Source organism: Lynx canadensis, chromosome E1 (genome assembly GCF_007474595.2).
Source record: "Lynx canadensis isolate LIC74 chromosome E1, mLynCan4.pri.v2, whole genome shotgun sequence".
NCBI classification, from domain to species: domain Eukaryota; kingdom Metazoa; phylum Chordata; class Mammalia; order Carnivora; family Felidae; genus Lynx; species Lynx canadensis.
The window spans coordinates 12,213,589-12,237,890 of NC_044316.2; the positions used below are offsets into that span (position 1 = coordinate 12,213,589).

At 52.2% G+C, this 24,302-nt stretch overlaps 2 protein-coding genes and 1 long non-coding RNA gene across 7 annotated transcripts in view; 2 read left to right on the top strand and 1 right to left on the bottom strand.

Annotated features, from left to right (window-relative positions):
• Positions 1-4,883, top strand: part of DHRS7B (dehydrogenase/reductase 7B) — a 61,982-nt gene extending 57,099 nt beyond the window's left edge. For all 4 annotated transcript variants that reach the window (XM_030296427.2, XM_032591076.1, XM_030296429.1 and 1 more), the window contains exons 6-7: positions 760-912; positions 3,579-4,883. In XM_030296427.2, the coding sequence (XP_030152287.1) occupies positions 760-912; positions 3,579-3,784 (359 nt within the window). In that variant the 3' untranslated portion in view covers positions 3,785-4,883. The remainder of the gene's footprint in view (positions 1-759; positions 913-3,578) is intronic.
• A 1,734-nt stretch (positions 4,884-6,617) lies between these two features.
• On the top strand, positions 6,618-9,502 carry LOC115501384. The gene is made up of 2 exons (XR_003964780.1): positions 6,618-7,129; positions 7,530-9,502. It is a non-coding gene; the product is annotated as an uncharacterized LOC115501384 (long non-coding RNA).
• Positions 9,054-23,355, bottom strand: TMEM11 (transmembrane protein 11). 2 transcript variants are annotated; one of them, XM_030296431.1, is made up of 2 exons: positions 23,263-23,355; positions 9,054-9,965 (listed from the first exon to the last, which is right to left on the bottom strand). In XM_030296431.1, exons 1-2 carry the CDS (start codon positions 23,322-23,324, stop codon positions 9,449-9,451), a joined length of 579 nt encoding a protein of 192 aa, XP_030152291.1. In that variant the 5' UTR covers positions 23,325-23,355; the 3' UTR covers positions 9,054-9,448. The 2 variants fall into 2 exon arrangements, with proteins under 2 accessions (XP_030152291.1, XP_030152292.1); XM_030296432.1 differs by lacking the exon at positions 23,263-23,355 and adding an exon at positions 19,854-19,926.
• Positions 23,356-24,302: the final 947 nt, after the last annotated feature.

Sequence of the window (24,302 nt, forward strand, 5' to 3'; positions counted from 1 at the left end):
GCCCGGAAGTTCCAACCCCTGAAGTCTGGTGGCCCATGGAGAGCGTGGTGGGCCTGCACAGGTGCCACAGAGGCTATATGGTCTGTGTCACCAGGGGGAGAAAGCTACTGGCAGGAATAATATAAACAGTAGAGCTCGCTTCTGTTAAAAAAAAAATTAAGTGTAAAATCACATATATGTACATAGAGTATCTAAAAAGTAAATGCTGAGAAACCATTAGCATAGGTTATCTCTGGAGAATGGAATTGGAAGACAGAAGGAAGACTTTGGCTCTTATATCCTCTGTCCCACTTAAATGTTTCACTCATTAGACATTAAGTTGTGATATATATATGTTTTAACTCTTAATGTTAGAATAATTTCAGACTTAAAAGTTGCAGGAACAGTACAAGGAACTCCCATGTCGCCTTCATGTAGATTCCCCAGTTGTTAACATCTGACCATATTTGCTTTATTATATTCTGTATGTGTTGTGTGTATATATGCATGTATGTGTGTATATATGATTTATAATTTTTTTCCTGAATCATTTGAAAGAGGGTGAGGAATATGATGCTCCTTTACTCCTACACAGCAGGGTATTTCCTAAGAACAGGTATACACTGCACTTCCCTAAGTCAGGAAAAGAACACGGCTGTAATACTGTAATCTTAAATTGTAATATCAGTTTTTAAGTAAAAGCGAATGAATGGGAACGAATATGTGGGCCTGTCTCGGGCCCTCTCCCTCACCTGCATCTCTGGCCACAAACCTTTGCAGATGCGGCCTCCAAACATGCAACCCAGGCATTCTTTGACTGTCTTCGTGCCGAGATGGAACAGTATGAGATCGAGGTGACTGTCATCAGCCCCGGCTACATCCACACCAACCTCTCTGTAAATGCTGTCACTGCTGATGGGTCCAAATACGGAGGTGAGGCCCTAGTTTCTCTTTTCTTCCATGAAAAGTTGTCGGCTGGTGATAGTGAGATGTGCTTCTCTCACCTGATGATTCTTCGATTCTTTTTCATTTGGAATGTAATTTTTTTAAGTTTATTTATTTGAGAGAGAGAGAGAGAGAGAGAGAGAGAGAGAGAGAGAGAGAGAGAGAATGAGTGGGGGAGGGGCAGAGAGGGAGAGAGAGAGAGAATCCATGCTGTCAGCACAGAGCCCAACGTGGGGCTCCATGCCACGAACCATGAGATCATGACCTGAACCTAAACCAAGAGTGGGGCACTTAACTTCCTGAACCACCCAGGGTGCCCCCGGAATATAATTTAAAAAAACATTTTTTAAAAATGTTTACTTATTTTTGAGAGAGAGAGAGAGAGACAAAGTGTGAGCAGGGTAGGGACAGAGAGAGGGAGACACAGAATCTGAAGCAGGCTCCAGGCCCTGAGCTGTCAGAAGGATGGGGGGCTCGAACTCAGGAACCACAAGATCATGACCTGAGCCAAAGTCGGGTGCTTAACCGATGGAGCCACCCAGGCGCCCCTGGAATATAATTTTTAAAACTAAAAAACTTGATGTATGGGTGTTGGTTATATATACTGTTGAATAATGGTCATTTACCACGAGCCATCCTTAGCCTGAGCATCACCATTGCAGCTGTTGGAACAGGGTCCCTGTTGGCCAGGACTCAGTCCTTAAAGGACTTTGAGGGCCAAGCTGAAATGCTGTCAGACTTTCCGCTCACCCATCCTCAGTGAATTAAAGTAAAATTAAAGTGGATTAATCGCATGGAAAGTATGGGTTGCTTGCCCCAAAAGATTCCCCACTCAGTGTGCTTGAGAAATGACTGATTTCAGGATACTCAAAGGAAAGAGCACAGTCTTCTGGGGTGACGCTGGGTGTACCGGTCTCAGATCTCCCATCTTGCTTCAGCCAAAGATGTGGTGAGCTGACCTGCAGTCACCACTAGTGGGCTGAATGGCCCGGCCCCAGCGTGCAGGCTCAGGCCAGCCTCCCGGGTCAGGTGGCACGCTATTGTCCTGGGAACTGAGTTGCTTTCCCACACTTGCGTGGGGCTTGCCTACCTCTTAAGTACTGACCTGCCATGTCCTGCCTCCCTGGATATGACCTTTGGGGCCTATGCTATGGTGTTCACCAGGGGCCTCCTGTTCTTGCACCCCACCTCGGCCAGACCTGAACTGCACATGCCCTGGATAGGCGCTCACTCAGCAAGTCAGCAGAAACCATATAGAGGCATAGAGCTAGAGAGGTTCATACTTATTTATACCTAGAAGAATCTCTTTTTTTTAAGTGTTTATTTTTGAGAGAGAGAGAGAGAGAGCCAGCAGGGGAGGGACAGAGAGAGAGGGAGACAGAGGATCGGAAGTGGGCTCCACACTGACAGCCCAGAGCCCAGTCCAGTGCTTGAACTTGTGAACTGCGAGATCATGACCTGAGCCAAAGTTGCCCCTGGAAGAATCTTTTCCAACTGAGCCACCCAGGAACCCCTAGAGGAATGGTTTTTTTCTTTTTAATGTAAAGCTCTTTTCCTTTTTTTTTTTTCTCCAGTTTATTTATTTATTCTGAGAGAGAGAGAGCGTGTGCATGCGCACATGAGCAGGGGAAGGTCAGAGGGAGAAGAGGACAGAGGATCCTAAGTGGGCTCCAAGCTGACAGACAGCAGAGAGCCTGATGCAGGGCTCAAACTCACAAACCGTGAGATCATGATCTAAGCAAAGTCAGATGCTTAACCCACTGAGCCACCCGGGTGCCCCTAGAAGAATCTTTTTTAAAAAATTCCCTCTATGGCCTTTAAAAATCAGCAACTATCAGAAATCAATTCTGTGTTAACAAAAACACAAGGAGAATAGATATCGGTGAGGAGGCTCACGCGGTTTGGACAACTTACAAATAGTTTCAAATGGTCTGCGCTAGTGGCCTCTCCTCTCTGGCTGCCAACTGGTTCTGCTTGGTCAGCAACATTGTCACATCACTAGGAAAGAAGGAACATCAGTTGGCGTCAACCTGCCTAACACCTCCTAACCTCCCTGAGCTGCCTCTGACACCGAAAACAAACCAAGGATTTCTTCCTGTTCCTTATCCGGTCACCACATGATGTGGGGAACTGGGACGTCTCTTCCTGACCCACCTCACTCTCAGTCTGGCCAGCTTGTCGTGCACATGAGGGGTCATAGTCTCCTCCTATCACCCGTCTGGCAGACCTCAGGCCAAGCTACCCCAGACAAATCAGTGCTGCAACACCCTTAGTTGGGCGTTCCGGTAGACAACAGTTCCCAAGGTCGGGAATCGGTGTGTGTGTGATTGCTCTTTGAGACCCCATCTGGGCTGGCCTTTGGCCTTTGTCGTGAGCCACCAGTTGTAAGCACTTACAAGGTCACCCATCTACCTCGTTTCCACATCTCCCCCACAGTCCCCTCTCCCCCCTCACACACACTGAGCTGCTGACGGCTTCCTCATTTCTTCGGAGTACAGAATAGTCAGGGATGGTGGCAAACCCCTTGCCTCCTGACAGACTGTGGCGAGGGCCCCATGATGGGAAATTCAGCCGACATCGGTTCATGTCAGCTCAAGTCCTGCGGAGAGAGACTTCTGCTTCTAAGTTCATGTGTTTCTTTGGTTTTATTTTAGTTATGGACAAGACCACAGCCCAAGGCCGAAGCCCCGTGGAGGTGGCCCGAGATGTTCTGGCTGCGGTGGGAAAGAAAAAGAAAGATGTGATCCTGGCCGACCTCCTGCCTTCCTTGGCCATTTATCTGCGAACTCTGGCTCCTGGGCTCTTCTTCAGCCTCATGGCCTCCAGGGCCAGAAAGGAGCGGAAATCCAAGAACTCCTAGTCGCACGTCTGAGCTGGGATAGGGAAGCAGCACCTGCCTGGGTACAGGTGCTGGACAGGGACAGCTGTGTTTGTTGAGACTTTACTGGATGTTTGTCTTACGAGTGGGAAAGATGGAACATACATACGCTTGTCCCGAACTGAAGATCCCTGGCTAGGCCTCTGCTAATAGAATGAAAACCAAAAAGGCAACAACCTTCTTCCCAGGGATGAGGGGTAAACCTTACGGAACAAATGTGGAGCTCAGTTTAAAGTAAGGACCTGAAATAAATGAATGAGCAGTCAGAGGTGTAGTCCTCAAGGGCTGGAAGAACTATGCCTCCTTTGAATTCCAGCCTCCGCCAGCTCCTAGAAAGTGTTTCAGCCTTGAAAACAGAAGACATCCTGACGTCACCTGACCCAGTTCTCATATTTGACTTACCTGGACCACGTGCCTAATTGTTTTGGCAGAGGCACCTGCAGCACTCAAGGGAGAAGGCTGTCGTAAGAAGCCATCATCCATATCCATTTTCAGGGCTCTACAGTCCATCATCCAACATGACCAATGGGCTAATACGCCTTCTGTCTTCCAGCATAACCCAAGTGATGCCGGCTTTAAGTTCCTAAAAGGAATTCCCTGTTTCCCCTGTAAACTCTCACCTCAAGCCCCGTAGACCAGGCCCCACTCCAAGCAGAAGACGAATTTATTAAGGAAACAGGCAAAAGGGAGAGGAAAACCCCACATGGTCCCGTGTATTCTCTAGGAAAGAAGACTCAGAAACCTGGTCAGGTGGGGAGGGATTCTAAAGCGGCATCTGGTCCCTGGTGAGAGCAGTCATTTGCTAGCTGTGCCTGTTGGATGCCTGCTTCCACCTTTTTGATTTCTTAAAAATACATGCTTGAGGTTCAATGAGTGAATCAACTTCATATTGAAAGTCTAGGATGAAACTTTTCCTATTATTGAGGCTGAAAGTGGAAATTGTGGGTGCATCGTATGACTTTCCCAACTTGGAATAAAAATCTTGCGTATCATACCGGCACCTCGCACTGTGTCCCAACTCTGGTCCTATGGAGCTTGTGTTTTAAAAGCTATCCCTGAAATAAAAATGGCCAAAGCCACAGCCTGTGGTTAGTGTTTGAGGCCGTCAAGTTTCCTGAGAGCGGGAGCATGAAGAGTGGGGCATTAGATCTTGTGATCTTCCCCAGCTCCCACCATGGGCCTGAACATTCCAAGGGCCCCTGGTTGAAATGTGGATATAGACATATGGGTTGGCTCTTCATCTTCCAAATAAACCATCTATTTCCCTCCAGACATGGAACAGGGAGACCTTACTGTTCACATCAGGGCTCTTAGAGCCAGGAAAGAGCTGGACCCAAGACAGCAGTAGCAGCCACTCTAAAGCCTAGCGCGACATTGAGTTAAATGGCCAAGGGCACAGCAGGTACTCGGGAAAAGGCAGTGACAAAGAAAGCTTTTCCTCTAAATGGGAATGAGAGAACATCTCTCCTTGGACACTTGTTGATGGGCACTTTCAACAGGGCCCGTATCCAAGTGCTGCCCTTTTCTCTCCGATAAACAAAACGGGCAGCACCTGGAGGCCGATGCGATCTCCTGCCCTCAAAAGAACACACGTTTAGCAGCCACACGGTCTGTCATCAAAAGACGACGTCAAACGCACTGTTGAGGTGGTTGCTTTGGGGGCCACTGTGACAGTGGCTGGGAGCCCCCCAAGCCCTGACTGGGGTGCAGGTGGCACGCAGAACTTGGAGCAGACGTGCAGGGTCTCAACCTAGACACGACACTTGAGCCAGATCCCAAACCACTGCATGTGTCTTTACCGCACATTCTTGAGGACTCAATCAACTCACTTGCTAAAACTTACTTTAGAAACCTTATATTCTACCGTATGAGTAGTGAATAATATAACACAAACAACCGTTAAATTTAGCTGGATCTGGCTGTCTGCCAAAGGCTGAGGCCCAGCTGCCCTTGAGAAGGTTGGCAAGGTCAGAGAGGTACTGAAGACGCGCTCGCACCGCAGCACATGCTCTCTCCGGCCTTAGAAACTACGCAGAGGACTAAAAGGGCAAGCGATTCAGGGTTCTTCAAAAGTCCGTGTGGCACGTCAAGCCATGTTGGGGGGCCTCTGGAGTTGGGCGCGGCTCCCTGGAGACAGCACTGCCTGGTAAAGGCGGGGCTTGCTGTCTCCACCGGAATGGCAGCCGCAGCCCCTTTCCTGGGGACCAGGACCCCAACTTGGCATCTCTTTTTAAAAATGTTTTAAAAATGTAGACCCTAGTTACTTAACACATAGTGTACTAATGATACATAGTGTACTAATGATTTCAGGAATAGAATCTAGTGGCTCATCACTTACATATAACACCTGGTCCTCCTCCCAGCAAGTGCCCTTAGTACCCATCGCTCATTTAGCCCATCTCCCCACCCAACACCCGAGAGCAACCCTCAGTTTGTTCTCTGTATTTAAGAGTCTCTTACGGTTTGTCCCCCTCTCTGTTTTTATATTATTTTTTCTTCCCTCCCCTTATGTTCGTTTGTTTTTTATCTTAAATTCCACATGTGAGTGAAATCATGATCGGAATACATTTATTCCATTGAATGTATATACCACACCTTCTTTATCCATTCACCAGGCAGTGGACATTGGGCTCTTTCTGTACTTTGGCTACTGTCAATAGTGCTGCTATAAACATTGGGGTGCATGTGCCCCTTCGAATCAGCACTCCTGTGTCCTTTAGATAAATTCCTAATAGTGCAATTGCTGGGTCGCAGGGTAGTTCTATTTTCAGTTTTTGGAGGAACCTCCATACTGTTTTCCACAGTGGCTGCACCAGTTTGCATTCCCACCAGCAGTGCAAAAGGGTTCCTCTTTATCTGCACCAACATCTGTTGTCGCCTGAGTTGTTCATCGTGGCCATTTGGCAGGTGTGAGGTGGTATCTCACTGTGGTTTTGATTTGTGTTTCCCTGATAATGTCACTCTTGCTTTAGGATCGGTGTCTGAATACGAACATCTGCCGCCTGGGGTGGTGGTGGTGCTGTTCCAGTTTCTCCTTTCTGTCCTCAAAGCTTTGTTCTCCTCTCTCTCTTGCATCCTGGGATTCTGGGTATGCTTGAAAAGCTCAGTTCTGGATTGCTTCTGCCTGCAGATGAAGTTCAAAGGCACTTTCCACTTTGCTCTTCAGGTCTCCTGGTGTTTCACTGGTCCGAGGGCAGAAGCAGGCACGCCTGTGTTTCGTGCCCAAATCAGAGCATGGAAAGTACAACCAAGTGAGTTTCCAGATGGCAGCACCACACATCTGCGCACTGCTGAGCGGCCACGGCTCGCGAGTGACTGGATGGAATGGTGAGCGCGCAGCTGCCTGGGCGCACTGCCCGGCTCCTCGCAGGCTCCATGGAAGGAGTCTCCCTCCCCTTCAGCGGGGCCTGACAGCTGCTGAAGCAGATGTGAACACTTTGGAGGGCGCAGATAGACTAACGAAGAGAGACCGTCCGTGAGTGCTTGCCAGGGTCTGCTCCCCCCGCATTCTTGACGAGTTGACCTTCACAAAGGCTCTTTGCTCTCCTCTGAAACTGGGGTGAGACTGGGCAGTTCCAACAAGACTCACGTAATTAGGTTAATTGCACGATGCATTCACAGAAATGGCACGCACAGGGCTCGTGTGTGGACTTTGCAGAGAAGGGCCCAGCCGACTTGGCCTTTGTTTCTCAGTTGGCAGTGACTTAAAAATTGCTGTTTCTTCCAGAGCATCGTGGCACGTCACAGAGGAGCACAACCCACTTGTCAGCGATGTCGAAGTGGGAAGGCGACGGAAACAGAGAAGCCGGCGCCCACAGAAGGGAATCCTTCCAGCTGCAGGAGGTGTGATCCTGCCGCTCCCCTTCCCAGCCAGTTTGGGGTGCGGCTCGCGTAGAGGCCTGGAACATGAGAGTCCTGCCCCGCGCTCCCCAGCAGTGCCGAGCCCTCACCCTGGCACGAGACCTGTAAGTGAGGTGGTGTCTCAGAACCCGGGCTAGTCCACCCGACAAGAATCAGTTTGTTGAGCGCAGCCTCAGGCACCTTGTTCGCACTTGGCCTCTTCTCCTGGTGAGGGCTTCTGCTCAGCCCTCAACCCACCGAGATGGCTACTTGTCCACTTCTAGCCTCCTGCCCCAGGAAAGCTGATGTGCAGGCAGAGCATGGGGCTCCCTTTCCGAACCTGGGCCGTTTATTACAAAAACACCTACCATTCCGGCCCAGCAGGCTCGGGAGCCAGCAGCCAGACACCCAAGGGACCGCAGGCACTGCACAATTGAGACCAGGTCTATTTGTCTGGGCTCGCTACCAATTCATCCTTTTGCTCCAGACGGCAGACTGCCCCGTGAACGACACTGTGTACCCGACACCATTTTGCCACCCGGCATTCGAATGAGTGATTAGTACTTCTAGGCTCCTCGGAGTTACAGTTTTTCAAACTCTTTGTGGATGATGGACGGTCCATTTTGAAAGCTTTTCAAAGCTCTGAATCTCCCTTGTAATAAATAGCCCAGTCACTCCTTTTGAGCTCTGGACACCTCCGCATGCACCCCTTCATTATTCTCTGGTATCAGCTCTTCCTGGTAGAGCCTTTAAAACTAGGTTGCTTCTTGAAGATGGACCCTTCAGAAAGAAGTACCATGTAGCTCTTCAGGGAGGACTGAGCAGATCTTAGGAAGGCTGCGGTTAAGGCGGGGAACCCAGTGCCTTTGTGGAAAGGCCGGTTTCATTTATCCGAAACCTTACAGGGATATGGAGGATGGTGTGCAATCTGCCCTTTGCTGTGAGGGGGACACGGGACCTGACTGCTATGGAATGGGAACACTGAGACGGGCGCCGAGGGGAGGGTGCTTCCTCAGCCTAGGGCAGTGGGCTCGAACTCAGGGTCCGCCTCAGGAACAGCTCAGGTGCCGGATGTTCATTTGTGTGTCCTTCAAAATCAAAAGCTCTGGACAGGGGATCCCAGGCCTCAGTTCTCCACGTGGACCCAAACGGAAACCCAGTGACCTCTGGACCTCGTCACCTGATCCTACCACGTGGCCCGAGCAGCATTCAGCTGTGCTGGCCTTGAGAACGACGAGGCCGCCGTCAGAGGTGAACCGCTCTGGGAAGGGTCTGGGCCTGCCTTGTCCCGAGGCCCGTCCTTGCTGTGGATGGCGACACCAGGTGCCCACCGCTGCCCCGGGGCGAGCTACCACCCAGAGCAGACTGTGGGCAGCAGCTAGGCAGTCATGGAAAGAGAAGACACCCGAAGTTGAAATTCTCATAATTTTAATGGTCAATAGCTTCTGGTTGGCTCTGGATGGTACAGTTAAACAATATACTTAAAGACCTCCCCCCGCCCCCCGCAAGCGCATTCACATCCCCTCGGCAGCCGTGCCGCCAACGCGCACCGCCCGGTCTTCCCAGACTTCCACCGCTCGGACCCCCTGCGGGTTATGGAAATCCACATCTTAGTGTAAGGAGTTGAAAAACCCTTGGTACGCCTGTGACCTGTGTTATTTTTTTAAAATAACAGATATTAAACCAAACACCTTCCCAGGCTCCGCCGCCGCCTCACAGAGCAAAAACCTGTTACTGTGGCAAATCTGAACACTCTGTGGTCTCTCGTGGGCCGGGCCGATTGCTTCTCTCCCTGTTCTACTGAAATCATACGGCATAGAGTTCGTAAATCTTCTTTACACAGTACACCAGGGCGGCGAGTGCTATCGTGTTGTGCAGTCTCTTTCTGTGCAGGTCGTCCTTCCGGACCAGCACCACCGGGGTGGACGAAGTGAGTGTGTGCAGGGGCAGGCGGGACAGTTTATAGGCGTCGTACTCCACTTGGTACTTGCAGCAAGGGTCAAACTGCCAGGAGATGCCGTAAAGGGTGCAGCAGGCCAGGCTGAGCACGCCTGCGGGCAGGGAGATGTAGTGGGAGTAATCTAAGGGCAGCGCCAACGGGGTGAAGAGGCAGGCGGTGCCCGCCAGCACGGTGGTCTTGTGCAGGCAGTTGCCCACGGTGATCCAGCGGGCAGTCTCGTCGCCGATGCGCGTGGGCTCGATCACGATGTACTTGTACTGGGCTTCCAGGGCCTGCTCCAGCTCGTACTCAAACTGGTCTTGGGCGTTCTCCCCATTGTAGATCTCGTGCACGATGTAACAGTCTGTGGCCGACAAGCTCACCCTTGGAGTGGGGGTGGGGTGGGGGGGGGGGGAGAGAGGAGATAGTTAGGCTGAGGGGCACACGCACCACGCTTCGGCGCTGAGACGCCGCGAGAGGTTCGTGACTCAAGTCTGGGCCTGGCGCTCAGCAGAGAGCCTGAGCTCCTGAGGGCACCACATCTCACTTAGGAGTTAATCCTCCCTGGAACCCAATATGTAAGATAGGAAAGATTTTATTGTTTTTCTGAGAGAATGATTACTAGTGAAATGTAGAAAAGACACAGGAAAGAAGGGGTACCCAGCTCTCCAGAAGAGGACAGCCTATGATGTGTACTGGGCCCAGGAGATAGCCTGAGGCAGTGGACAGATCCAAGTTCCCTAAGGAGCCCCAAGGAAGAAAGAATGGTTTCAGCCCGGATTCTTATCAACACAGAGGCCCAAGGTCGGCAGAGTGACACGTGCTCTTGGTTAATCACGGCGATTGCAGGAGGAGGCTTCTTTGATGGAAACCAACAGACCTGAGACCAACAGTGCCAAACACTCTGCCCTTTGCAAAGTTTAGAAGGAGTCAGCCCTGCCCTGCGGGACAAAAGATAGATAGATAGGGTCGCCTTCGCCTTGGATGATGGAGCACAAAACTCCTCCGGCCGTCAACAGAGGACAAGCTACACAAAGCCCCCACGGCCCTCCCAAAGCCAGCAGCCCCAGGAACAGCAGTGACTGAAATTTAGTGTACGGATGACACAAAGGGCCCCAGAGGTTCTGGCCCATTCTGACCCTGGTCCTCCAGGACTCTGTAGGTGTTTACTGCCAGTAAATCCTCCTCTCGTTCGTATAAGAAACACTTCACAAAGACCCACTTCAAGTGGCTGAGCTGATCCGACGTCCCCCTGGGACTAGGGACGGGCGGCCTGACCCTCACCAGCGGAAGACAAATCTGGACGCTTACAGACAACTCAGCTCTGGGTCAAGGCCAGATAGCTGGCTGTGACCGTGGGCCACGGGGCAGCGCAGGCAGTTTCGGGATCCTATGTGAGGTCCCTCCAGTGCAGACTTTGCATCCAAAGCAGAGTCTTTCCACACCCCCTGATGGGCAAACCTAAATATAGACCTGTACGCGCCTTGTCATTTCCATTTGGCTTGTTTCAGCCTGTCCAGATCTTTCCAAATCTCCATACTGCTGTCTAGTATATACTGTTTCTCCTAGTTTTGTGTTCTCTGTTCATCTGGTAAAAAGCCTTCTTTATACCAGCCTCTGAGAGGGCACTGCTAGACACGGCTCAAGGCTGGATCAAGTCACTTAACCCCTGTCACAGGCAGTGCAGAGCACCTCTCACATATGCCTCAGCGGCTGTGAAACAAGGTCACCCCCAGAAGCTCTGGGTCCTGGCCCTCCTTCAGAGATGAAAGCAGTTACATGTTAGATGTGGTGAAAATCAGGTTGTCATGGGCGCACTTCAAGGACAAAGGCCGGGCGATCAGAGCCCGAGACCTCAGCGACAGACCCCTGAGCACTCCTTCCAGTTACTACCCCCAGGCAGGATTCAGCACAGTAGAAACTACTTTCAGCCAACAAATAAGCAAACCTAAGAGGCAGTTTCACTCTGTTAGGAAAATGCCTGATCAATACTCTCCTGTGGGCACATCAGAAAGGAAAAGTCACTTAGGGGCGCCTGGGTGGCTCAGTCGGTGGAGCAACCGACTTCAGCTCAGGTCATGATCTCACGGTCCGTGAGTTCAAGCCCCGCGTCGGGCTCTGTGCTGACAACTCAGAGCCTGGAGCCTGCTTCAGATTCGGTGTCTCTGTCTCTCTCTGCCCCTCCCCCGCTCATACTGTCTCTCCCTCTCAAAAAACAAATAAAACATTAAAAAAAAAACAAAACAAGAAAGGAAAAGTCACTGGTAACAGGCTGACCGTGCCCCCAGGGGCAGGGGGAAGGGCATCCTCCAGGAGGGGCCTCCTATCCGGTGGGAAGCACTGTAGCAAAAGGCACGGGCTGGGACTCGGGCAGAGGGAAGTCTTTATCCTGAAAAGGTAACTGTAATTAAGCTGGGCTCAAGGAAGCCTCCTAATTAAATCACAGGCCCTAATTAACTGGCGTGCACTGGGGAGAAGTCGTTCCCTGGGGGTCGGACAAGAAGCCTCCTAAACATGGGACGTTGCCAAAGCAGCTCACCAGTAGTCAGGGCTGCGTCTACACGATGGGTCAATGAGCTGTTTCCACAAGAGTCCACCGGAAGTTGAGAAAACAGGAAGAGTGGGGTTTGCCCTTTCAAGGCCTCCACTTGGTTTTCGTTCAGAGAGAGGAGATGGGGCTGTTTCAGTCCTTCCTCCCAGGCAGGACTCAGCACTTTAGAAGCCAGTTAGCAAACACGCCAACCTGAGAGGCAGGGTTTCACGCTGGTCGGGTAAGTCACTGGTAAGGGTCTGACTGCGCGCGCGTGTGCAGGGGCAGGGAGAGGGCTTGCTCCCCGGCCGCGCGTTCAGGTGGTGGAGAGGAGACACTTCCAAGGCCGTGTGTCCTGCTGACTATCAGAGCGAGGCCAAGGATGCCTTTCTGGCCACAAGGTTCCTCTAGAATGTTCAAAGCCGAACGTGGGTGTCAAGACTGGGATTATAGAATATTCCTGACCAAACCCAACTCGACCTCAGTACGGTGCCCTCTCTGCCCAGCAGATTGTAGCCATCCTGAACATGGTGGAAAAGAGTACCGTGAGGCCCAATAAGAAATGCCTGTTGAAACCCCACCGACCTAGAACAGACTGCTCCATTCTGGAGACCCGTCAGCAGGGACATCCCACCTCGCCCTCCCCCAGCTTCTGCAAGCCCCGCCGGCATCCCTATCCACACCGCCTGCCTTTTCCCAGCCCGTCGCAGGGGCAGGCGTGGTGGGCACGGTACTCTCCTGCCCTTTGTTGACACAGATGAGTAGGTGTGTCTACGGGTCCCTTCGAGCCTGACCCTGTACCCTCCGGGTTCCTGTCTCACCGCTGCTGTCACGCGTGCCTGCGTCAGGCCCGACGGCACAGGAACGGACAGTGAGGGGACATGGCCGGCCGTCCACCCTCTGCCTTCGTGCTGCCGGCAAGTCACAAACACCACAGGTCAGAGGAGTGGACACGGGTTTGCTCCCCCAATATACACATCCAGAGCATGCCAGCTTCCTAAAGCCGCCGCGGCTTTCTGTGGGCCGGCCACCCCACTCCTACCCATCACCAGTCGCCCACGGTGCAAAAACAAAAGAGCGTAAGCCACACTGAAGTAACATCCCAGGGGCCTTCAAACAAGGCAGCCTCTGCAGCCAGTCCAGCAGGCAGGCACTGCCACACCACTGCCCTGACCCTCTCGAATCCTCTCAAAGCCAAACTACTCGGCCCAAATTCAGGAAAGGGATTCTTGTTCTTGTTTCATTGCCAAAGGATATAATCTGAAGTCTGGAGAAGGAGATTTCCAAGATACACAAGGAGATAGCAAGGTTCGAAACACACACACACACACACACACACACACACACACGTTGGGGCCCCCATCTGTTAGAGGCCACCCCATCAAGTACTCAACTTCCACCTGGCTGTGGCAGCTGGGGTGCCCTATGTGCCTGCACACATAGGTGTTAAAAGCTGCCTGGACCACAGGGTTCAGTTCACATGGCTGCCATGGGCAGTTACTTCAGAAACCTGGTGGCTGACTACTCCCAGGAGAGAGGCATGTCCATCACCACCCAGGTACCCCAGGGCCCACCCACGTGTGGCTTGCTTGTTTCCGGGTCAAATGTAACCAACTAAAGAAGGAGCCTAGTTAGAAGGTTGCCCTAAACGATTTCAGAGCATTACCAGCCAACCCCCAACTTGAACCCTGGTATACGAGTGCATATGGGAAAAAAAAAAAAAAAAGCTAACTGGGAGTCTCTGGGGCTTAAGGGACTTCATTTGTGCTTTCCATGGCAGGTGTGTAATGACCAGTAAGAGTCCTAATAAAGAGTTCATGTAAAAAAAAAAAAAAAAAGAAGAGTATGAGAGGGAAAGAGCAGTGACGGAAAAGTATCTACGAGATCAGTGAAAAAGGCCAAATCCAGAACAGTGATTAGAGTATGCTAACTTTAGTGGACATGCTTGCTTTTACATGCATTTCTGGAAGTACAAAGACCTGAGAATTCTATCACTTGGGGAGGGCCATGGAGTGGCTCCAGAAAGGAGAGTCCCGTTTACCAAATGGCTTCTGAACCTTTCGAATTCAGCACGTTCCGTGGTACTTACCACGAGGTAAGGGTTACGCCCTTGCACACCCTCTGCCAGTGCTGAGATCGATGTGCACCGTTGAGCCCTTAACCAGCCTGTGGAGCAGAACATCAACCCATCTGAGCTGGGGTGGCTGCTACAGATGTGGCCTCAGGGTCACGGGCACTTGTGACCGGGGCTCTTGGATCCGCCTCCCTCCCTCTGCCTTTAACCACAGTGGGCCCGAGACCCTCCGCTCTCCTCCTCTGAATCTGTGCTCGCATCAGAGGGATCCCTTGGAAACACTGGCTTTGTGGTGAGAAGGTGGCCGTAATGAAGAAGCAACCTGACAAACTCCATTCCCTGGGTGCGGGCACCTTCTCTGCACAGCTGGCAGCCTGCCCGGCATGTGGCCCTGGGGTCCCCTGCACCACTGGGAAGCTTCTCTCAGAGGGATCTGAAATTACAGAAGTAGTCTCAAACATGGGATCCCCAAAGTCTGCAGATACCTCCCCAAAAGTCAGAGCTGCGCAAAAAAGTTCTGAGTGGCACTGTCCGAGAAGATCAGAACTGATGGGAAGGGATCGATAAATTGAGCTGTTCCTCCACGAGAGGGAAACCGGAGGTACAGCTGAAACCCTCCCACGCAAAGCGAAGGAGAAAGCAGGTTCAGAACACACGCAGACGGACAGACACATTCAGAAGCACACAGAACGCAAGGATACGGCATTTAGGAACGTTTTCGTGTGTGGCAACTAGGAAGAAAAACAAGGAAAGGACAATTCAGGAGCGAGGTGGCCTCTGCCTGCAAGAAGGGACATGTGCACCAGGGTAATGCTAGTTTTCTACTTCTTAGGCTGAGCGGCGAGCATGCAGGTTTAACTATCTTCAAATCACGGGGAAATACAGATGAAATTTCCTGTCCTAACCATTTGTAAGTGTGCAGCTCAGTAGCGTTAGGTCACATTGCTGGGCAACCAATCTCCAGGATGGTTTCATCTTGCGAAACTAAAACTCTGTCCCCATTAAACGACAGCTCCCAGCCCCCACTCCCCACCTTCTACTCTGCGTCTCTGTGAATCTGATAACCTTAGGGACCACATGCAAGTGAAATCATATAGTATTTGTCCTTTTGTGGCTGGCTTACTTAACGTAATGTTCTTACGGTTCATTCAGGTTATGCAGCATGAGTCAGAACTTCCTTTCTTTTTAAGGACGAATAAACAATGTTCCATCATATGTATACACCGCACTTGTCTATCCATCATCCATCCATCGTGTCTGGGCCGCTTCCACCTTCTAGCTATTAGGAAGGTGGCGAACGTGGTATAAACCTACCTGCTCAACTCTCCGCTTTTAATCCTTCTGGATACGTATCTAGAAGGACTGTCGGATCATGTGGTCATTCTTTTCATTTTTTAGATTTTTTTAGAGAGAGGGATCCGCGTGCAGGTGTGTGAGCAGGGGAAGGGCAGGCAGAGAGAATCTTAAGGATATAGACTCCAAGCTTGGTGCAGAGCCTGACTCGGGACTCAGTCTCGTGACTCTGAGATCATGACCTGAGCCGAAATCAAGAATCAGACACTTAACTAAGCCACCCAGGCGCCCCTAATTCTTTTCACTTTCTGAGGAACCACCACACCGTCTTCCACAGTGGGTGCATCATTTTAGTTTTTAAAATTTATTTACTTTGAGGGAGAGAGAACACGAGCACGAATGGGGGGAGGGGGAGAGAGAGAATCCCAAGCAGGCTCCTCACTGTCAGTGCAGAGTCCGATGCGGAGCTTTAACTCGTGAAGCCACGAGATCATGACCTGAGCCAAAATCAAGGGTCAGTCACTTAACCAACTGAGTCACCCGCGTGCCCCACGGCTGCGTCATTTTATATTCCCACCAAAAGAGCATGAGGGTTCCAACTGCTCCACACCCTCACCAGAAGTTATTATTTTGTTTTTTAAAAAATGTTTTATTTATCTTTTGAGAGAGCACGTAAACAGGGAAAGGGCGGGGGGTGGGGTGGACGGTGGACAGAGGATCTGAAGCGGCTCTGTGCTGACACGCTGACGGCAGTGAGCCTGATGCGGGGCTCGAACTCACGAACCACGAGATCACGACCCGAGCCGAAGTCGGACACTCAACCGACGGAGCCACCCAGGTGCCTGTTGTTGTATCTCACTGTGCTTTTGATTTGTACTTTTTAATGACAGCGTTATTGAGACAGAAGTCATGGGCCACACAACTCACCCATTTGGAGTGTACAATTCGGTGGCTCAGCACGTGCACCAAGTTGTGTAACAAACAGCACAATCGATACTAGAATATTTCCATCACCCCAAAGAGAAACCCCACCCCTCCCCAGCCCCTGGCAAGCACCCATCCCCTTCCTGACTCGATGGACTCACCTATTCTGCACGTTTCCTATAAATGCAATTATGTTTGTGGTCTTTTGTAACTGGCTTCTTTCATTTAGCATAAGGTTCTCAAAGGCCAGACGTATGGTAGCAAGTTTATGACTTTCCACATGTTAGAAACATACTTTGGGTCTGTTTAATATACAATTTTTAAAAATCCAAGACAAAACATCTGGAGGGAAGTATCAAAGATGCTATACGTGAAAAACGGTCAACAATGGTTTTCCCTGGATGGTGGCCCAACAGGTGACTGAGATTTTATTTTCCTTCATACGTTATCTGTATTCTTCAAAAAAGAAAACAGAGAATCATGGGTTTCTCTTATAGCAGTGGGAAAATTAACTGTACGCATTTTCTTAAAAAGAAAAATCTTATTCAACAGCCCATATCCCTTGGGGTGACGAGGGCAGACAGCCACGGGCCCTCGGCAGCCAGAGGGAGCCCAGTTCCGGCTCCAGCAGCGTCTCTGTGCCCGCGGAGAAGCCCACGCTACCAGGGAAGCACCCCGCCACCGCGAGCCTGGGCACAGGCGGCATCTCGTGGCTGCGGTGTCCTGCCGGGGTCACACCCGTGCGGTCCTGCCAGGGAGGAGGAGGAAAATTCCACTTCCCTGTTCGCTCACGCAAGCCCCCATCACCTTCTGGTCGTGGCAGAACCAGAAGAACCTAATCGAACTGTGGCGGAAGCGCCTGCTTCAGGCCTACGTCCCGGAGCGGGCCTGGGGCTCACAGGCAGGGCCCAGGCATGCGCTCCCTCCCACGTGACATACAAAGGATGTCAATCCTGAGCTCCGTGAAGGCAGAGTGTGTTTTCGTCACGGTATCCCCTGCACTGGGCCTGAATGTGACGGGTCACCGAAACGCATCGGCAGGGCGGGGCGCCCGGGTGCTTCAGTCGGTTAAGCGTCTGACTTCCATCTCAGGTCATGATCTCACCGTCCATGGGTTCGGGCCCCACGTCGGGCTCCATGCTGCCGGTGCGGAGCCTGCTTGGGACTCTCCCTCCCCCTCTCTCTGCCCCTCCCCCACTTATTTACGCTCTTTCTCTCAAAATAAATAAACTTAAAAAAAAAAAAGACAGTGGAAACTCATTTGAAATAACTGACAGGAGAAAATTACATGAAACTAGGTTCATATGTCAGGTTGCTCTCCGCCCAATAAGCACGTGGTCACCTATGCTCTGTGAGGTGCCGGACTGTCCCTCTAGCTCCCAGATCGAGGAGAACGCACTTTTGGCTAACCAAAAGGAGCAACTGCTCCCTCAGAGAGGTAGGAGGACTGTACGTTGTGGATTGAAAGCCCAACAAGGGGGCGCCCAGGTGGCTCAGCAGCTAAGCATCCGACTCCTGGTTTTGGCTCAGGTCACGACCTCAGGGTTCGTGGGGTCGAGCCCTGCGTCGGGCTCTGCGCTGACAGCGTGGAGCCTGCTTGGGGCTTTCTCTCGCCCGCTCTCTGCCCCTCCCCCGCTCACACTCTATCTCAAAACAAATACAAAAACTTAAAAAAAAAAAGTTGGAAAATTAAAAAAAAAACAAACAAAAAGAATGGGGGCAATTAGTACAGAAAGACACAGGCAGGCAGCCCCAAATATTGAGGACGGTTCCAAACGGGCCGAGGAACTTCCACAGGCACCTGACATTATCATCTGTTTCAAAGGAAGCCACCCGCGAGACCACACTTTCCTCCTCTGAACTCTGGAAACCGAGCAGCTCTCTGCCGTGGGAAGAACACAGCGCACCAAGGGTGGGAGTCAAGAGACCTGGATTCAAGTTCCCTCTCGGTTACTCACTGGCTTTGTATCCAAGGGCAAGACACCTGGCCGTTTCGAGCAGGGCCGCCCCGCGTCAACTAGGGCAGAGGCCTTACCTCTCCCCCAGGGCCACGGTGAAGGTGGAGCAGGGGTCAGGTGTGCACGCCAAAGTGACGGCCGCAAAGCACCGCCCCCACGTGAGGCCCAGGCGGCTGTTTACATTTAAATTATTTAAAACTAAAATAAAGAGGCGCCCGGGTAGCTCGGTCAGTTGAGCGCCGGCTCGGCTTTGGCTCAGGTCACGATCTCACGGCTCGTGGGCTCGAGCCCCGCGTCGGGCTCTGCGCTGCTGAGCCTGCTTGGGATTCTCTCTGTCCCTCCCCCACTCGTGCGCGTGCTCTCTCTCCCTCAAAATAAATACATAAATAATCTTAAAAAGAAAACCGTAAAATAAAAAATCCAGTTGCTCAGACGCGGGAGCCACACTTCCAATGCTCACGCACACGTGGCTAACGGCTACCCTCACGGACAGAACAGATCGGCAGCGCTTCTGTCGTGGCAGAAAATCCTACTGCACAGCCCTGAGCTAGAGAACTCTTATGGCTACTGATTACTGGCTTTCCCAAGAACTCTGTGGCCCGTCCAGTGGCTGCTGGCACCGGGGACCAAGCACAGTGGCAGCCGGGAGGTTCCCCTGTGCCGGCTCTATGGAGTACCTCCCGCCTCCTCCCGCGGCCCCCGCTCACTGAGGCCCAGGACACAGAAGCTAAACTCAGGCCTGGCTTCAGCCGCCTCCTCCCGTCCCTGGGTACAAGGCTGCCCCTCCGTTCTTCAGAAAGTCGGGCCCGCGCTGGAACGCGGCCTATGGGACTGAACCACTGAGGCACAAGTCAGCGCTGCCGGAATCCAGACTGCTCACGTAAATCAAGGAAAATGGAAAGTCGTGCCTAACAGGATGAACCCCAGCGGGTGATCTTAACACGCAACATCCAATTTCTGCGAGCAGAACGTGTGGCCCAGCCGTGCCGGGCTCCACCTTCTGGCAGCCAGCTGAGGAGGACCCGCAACCGTCAAGGGCCGCACACCCAGAGACTTGGGGGCGGATGCCGTACCCGCGCGGCTCATCCAGACCAGGAGGAGAGAAACATTTTTACCACACGCTAGAGCCAGAACGGCAGTTTTCCAAGAGAAATAAAATACCCCAGACCCCTAAGGTGCCTCAGCTCTAAAAGGAAAGGATCAGACCAGAATGAGGAGAATGTCACTCCCGGAATGTGAGCCACCTGCCCACGTGGCTTGTGGCCCATCTGTTCGGCTGGCCTGGGAACTGCGCCCTCCACCAGCCATCCGGGAGCACGTCTGTCCAATTCACATATGAAACAAAGCGGCAGAAAGGAGGCCCAAGTCCTGGGGAATAAGGTGTGGTGCGCAAAGATGGGGGAGCAGTCCCGTGGCACGGGCCGCCTAAACACGCCGACGGCTGCACAAGCCAGGGGAGAGGAAGGCCGCGAAAGGTGATCTCACACTACAACCTGAGCATTTAGTCCAGTTTGCACGGCCCTCTGAACACCCCAGGTCTTCGGACAGCGCCGCTGCCTCGTACCATGGTCAGAATCAGATCAAGGACATCTTCACATGATGAGAAAAACAGGAACTGACAGCACGTGGCTATACTCCCATTCCAACAATCACGGAGAACTCAGGGATGCTCAGAGGCCCTGAGGGAGTGAAGAGAAGCAGCCCGAGTGGGACAGGAGGGACCGTCTGTGAGCTGGTCCGCGTTGGCACCCGAGTGGCAGAACACACAGATGCCTGCACTGTGCCTTCCTAGATGGGCAAGCGTGTCTCAAAGACGCCGACGGGACAAGTGGCAATCTGTGTCGTGTGCTCGCTGCCAGGGTGCTGAATTTTGGACAAGAATTCAGGTTACAGCTCAGAGTGTGATGTTCTTCATTACAAACACTGTTGATTCCCTGGATTTAATGGAGTGGAGAGAAAAATCAACATGCCAGCAGCTATCATTTTGCTATTTCTTACCCCTCTCCTATTTTAGTCTAGACCAGTATTGTTGTATCAACAAAACTTTCTGCAGTGATGGATGTGTTCTCTATCTGTGCTGTCCAGTGTGGTAGCCCCAAGCCACATGTGGCTACGGAGCACATGAAATGTGACTAGTGTGACTGAGGAGCCGAATTTTTAATCACTTTTTACTTTTATTTTTTTTAAGGAATCTCTACACCTGACGTGGGGCTTGAACTCACAGCCCCGAGATCAAGAGTTGCATGCTTTACCGACTGAGCCAGCCAGGAGCTCCTGTTTTTAATTACTTTAAATTTAATTGCCACATGTGACTAGTGGCTACTGAATGAACACAGCTCTAGAGTCAAGAACCAGGTAAAGAATTCACACATTGGGTATTCTAAAGTGGACCGTCATTAACGCTGTCTTGTGGACAGTCTGGCACTAGGCAGGGCCTTTAAATACAAGCCGTGCTTTGGAGTTTGCAGGCCCTGGCGAATCTGGAAAGTTTGCCCAAAGTGTTGCTCTGCTCCAGCCCCTGCCCCAAACCAGGCAACGTGTCCTTCAGTTTCAGCATAAAGCAGACTCCAACTAGGTGTGTCAAGCAATTCTAGAAAGTGGTCTTACAATGTGAAGCTGAGATCTGAGTCAGCATGAATGTGACATGGAACAAACTCATTTAAGAGGGCCATAAACAGCCTATTTCCGACGCTGGAGCCAATAATATGCTTGGGCCTCTTAATCTGCGGTGCTGGGCAATCAATTAATCCAGCCTGCCCCACCCGAACACTCTTTCCGCCCACTGAGCAGGGATGGAGGTGTGCCCAGAAGTTAGCTAGCTGGCCCAGCAGCGGGTTATGTTTCCATCCCCTGCTCAGCGTGGGAGGATCTTTGGGAAACCGGGCTCCGGCAAATGTCCCCTCCAACAGAGCCCTGGTAGGGCCTCGCAGCAAAGGCAAACAGAGGGGCTCCCCGCAGCCACACCACGTTATCTGGAAGAAAGAGAGATGGTACCACCCGAATCACAAAACCTGACACCCCAGCCCTGGCTCACATACAGCATCTGCATGAGTGAGTAGTTCCAGGCCAAAGGTTGCAATCTGAACACCTAAGGAGACTAGGCAGGTAACTGCAGTGAGTTGAGCTGTCAGGTGAGTAATGAACTTGAGAGTACTTGCCTTGGCCAAAAACGTCGGCCACCACTCAGCTTTTCGAGGAGAGTTTTATGTGAAATCTTTCAACTTCTAAGTACTGGCAACTAACTTAAATTCTTTTTTAAAACTGATGGTCAACAGTCAAGGGCTGGATTCAGCCTCTGGGCTGCTGGTTTGCAAACTCAGTTTTGAATTAATGCTGGTCTCCAACCAAGGAGAAAAAAATCCCCAGTATCTGATTTCTTAGATCAATAAAAGCTTAACTTGTACTGGCACGGCCCTTGGATGATGTCTGGGGCATCCCCATTTGGCCCTTTCAATTGTTTTTGTCCAGTAAGGAGAAATGCCTTTCAGATACTCTTGAGTTTTCTAAACAGGTTACTTCCTATTACTAAAGGATTAATGTTCAGATTGAAGACCTTGAAGACGTTTGCCAGGTTTAAAGACCATCTGGAAACCTTTAACTTCTTCCTATGGTCTGATCTAAGAAATACCAGATGAGAGTTGGAAAAACAAAAATATCTGCTTGCCATTCACTGCTTTTCCAACGAAGAGGAAATGCAGAACTGATAACGTTGGATAACTCTGAGCTTAAGAATAAAATGCAAGCTGGTTTATCACAACTATCAAAAAGGAATCTTCTGAGCTGAGAAAGCCATCTGCACTAAACAGCAATGAACGTGATAGAATCAAAGAAAAGGAAAAGGAGGGTAGTTGAGAGAAAGAGGGGGGGTGAGGGGAGAGAGAGAAAGATAACTTTTCTGTTTAATAAGCCTCTCCAAAAAGACAAAAAAAAAAAGCAAACACAAAACTTTCCTGCTGACCTCTGCTATACCAACCAAGCCATAACAAAATGGACTGAGCAGTCGAATCCAGGTGATCCCACCAATACACATCCTTTCCCAAATTTCTGGTAGCTGAACAGCTAGCTTCTAGTGGCTTCTACTAGGTGACACTGCTTTCCTGAAGCAAAAACTGTAAATTCAACACGAAACACGAAAACTATTCCAATCTCATCTTCTAGAAGTCAGTTCTACAAATCGAGATCCATCTTGGAAGACACAAGTCCCTAGCTCCGTACCCACACACCATTCATTAGGAAAGGTCACTTCAAAGGACTTCCACGGCAGGGGCGCTTGCAGAGAACCCGCGAAAAGTCGCAAACATCGAGGGTTCGAGGAAGCGGCCGGTTCTCGGCCCGGGAGACAAACTGGGGAAGGTTAAGGCTCCCCTGATAAACGTGCAGACTGCACTGCCCTGCCCGCAGCTGGCCCACTTAGTGAAGGTTTCCCCTTCCTTCTCCCTTCCCCGAGCTATTCCTCGCCACGTCAGGGGTCGCGGCCAGTATGACCACGCTCGTGGCCAGGTGGGACGGGAGCTTCGGTCGCCGCTCGGCCGCGGGATGCTAGGCGGGTCCCTCGGGCCTGCGCGGGGCTCCGGATCCTTCCCGCGTGGCCCGGCCTCGATCCCCGGCCCGACCCCGTACGGCCGCGGCCCACTTCGCCCGGCCCCGCCATCGTCACCTCCCCTGAACCCTCCATGGAGACCGCCTCAGCCCAGCTAGAGGGGGCGCCGGCTCCCACCCAGATCCTGGGTCGGCCCGAGCAGGAACCCCGCGTGCCCCGCAGGGGTACGAGGAGGGCGAGTGGGCGAGAAGGGGGAGCCCGGGTACGAAGGCAGGGACAGCGGTGCGGCTCCAGGAGGCTTTACTGGCTCCCCGGCTCCTAAGCCACTCGTCCTGGGAGAGCAACAGGCCCCCGGATCTCACCTCTCTCGGGCGCTGCCGCCACTGCTGCCCGGGCCAAGACGCCTCCTTCCCCAAGCGGCCATCTTGGAGACACTCTGCTCGCAAATGTCTCGCGCCAAGACGGCCTCGGGATAGCGGGCGGACTGAAGGGAAATGTAGTCCGGGCCACATCCCCGGACTGCCCGGGAGGTGAAAATCGAGCCCCCACGGGACTACAATGTCCACGATGCATCGCGCGCGCCGGAAGCACCGCCTCCTTGACGTCGCCTGGGAAATGTAGTCCTCAAACCTTCCAGTAGAAGGAGGCACTCTGGGAGGAGTTCTATTCAGGACACCTTTTTAGAAATTAAAATTCCCAAAGTTCACAGGCTAGGAGTTACAGGCGCCCACCCGTTAGTACGGCCTTGGGCTTCAAGAGCAAAGCGCAGAAGGAGAGTGGAAAGGAAAGTGCCTACAACTCCCAGAGCGCCACGCGGGAGGCGTCCCGGCGCTGCCCGCTGCAGTCGCCGAGCGGCGCCGCGCTTTCTGTGAGGCCCGCCTGTCGCTTGCCGGTCCTACCCGCGCTCGCCGCCCTCGCGCCCGCCCCGCAGCCGGCGCGTCCAGCCGGCGCCTCGGTCTCGCCCTCCGCGAAGGCGGCCCGATCTGCCCTTCACAGCCGCCTCTGTCCACTAAGGTCACCGAGGGGCCCGAGGCGCCACCGGCCCTTCTCGGAGGCCCTCGCTACTCCCGCTCCATTCCCCTAAATGCTCTGGACTCCCGGGATGCTCTGGGGACAGGACAGACGCGGTCCTTGCTGCCACGAAAGTCCCTGCTTGCAGACTGTTGGAATTGAGAATCTCAAAGCAGAGAAGAGGAAGAACTACAACACGCGATCATTGCTATGAAAGAAACATGGTCCCGTAGAGAGAAAAGCCGATTTTAGGTGGGCCAACTTAGGCCCTTTGGTCTCCACCACGCCTCCCACTCGTGTCTTGGTGCGGGGACGTGAGCACAATCGCATATTTCCGTGTCTTTGAAGGTGTATGGGGGGCAACACCCCCGCCGCCCCCGACGGGATCCCT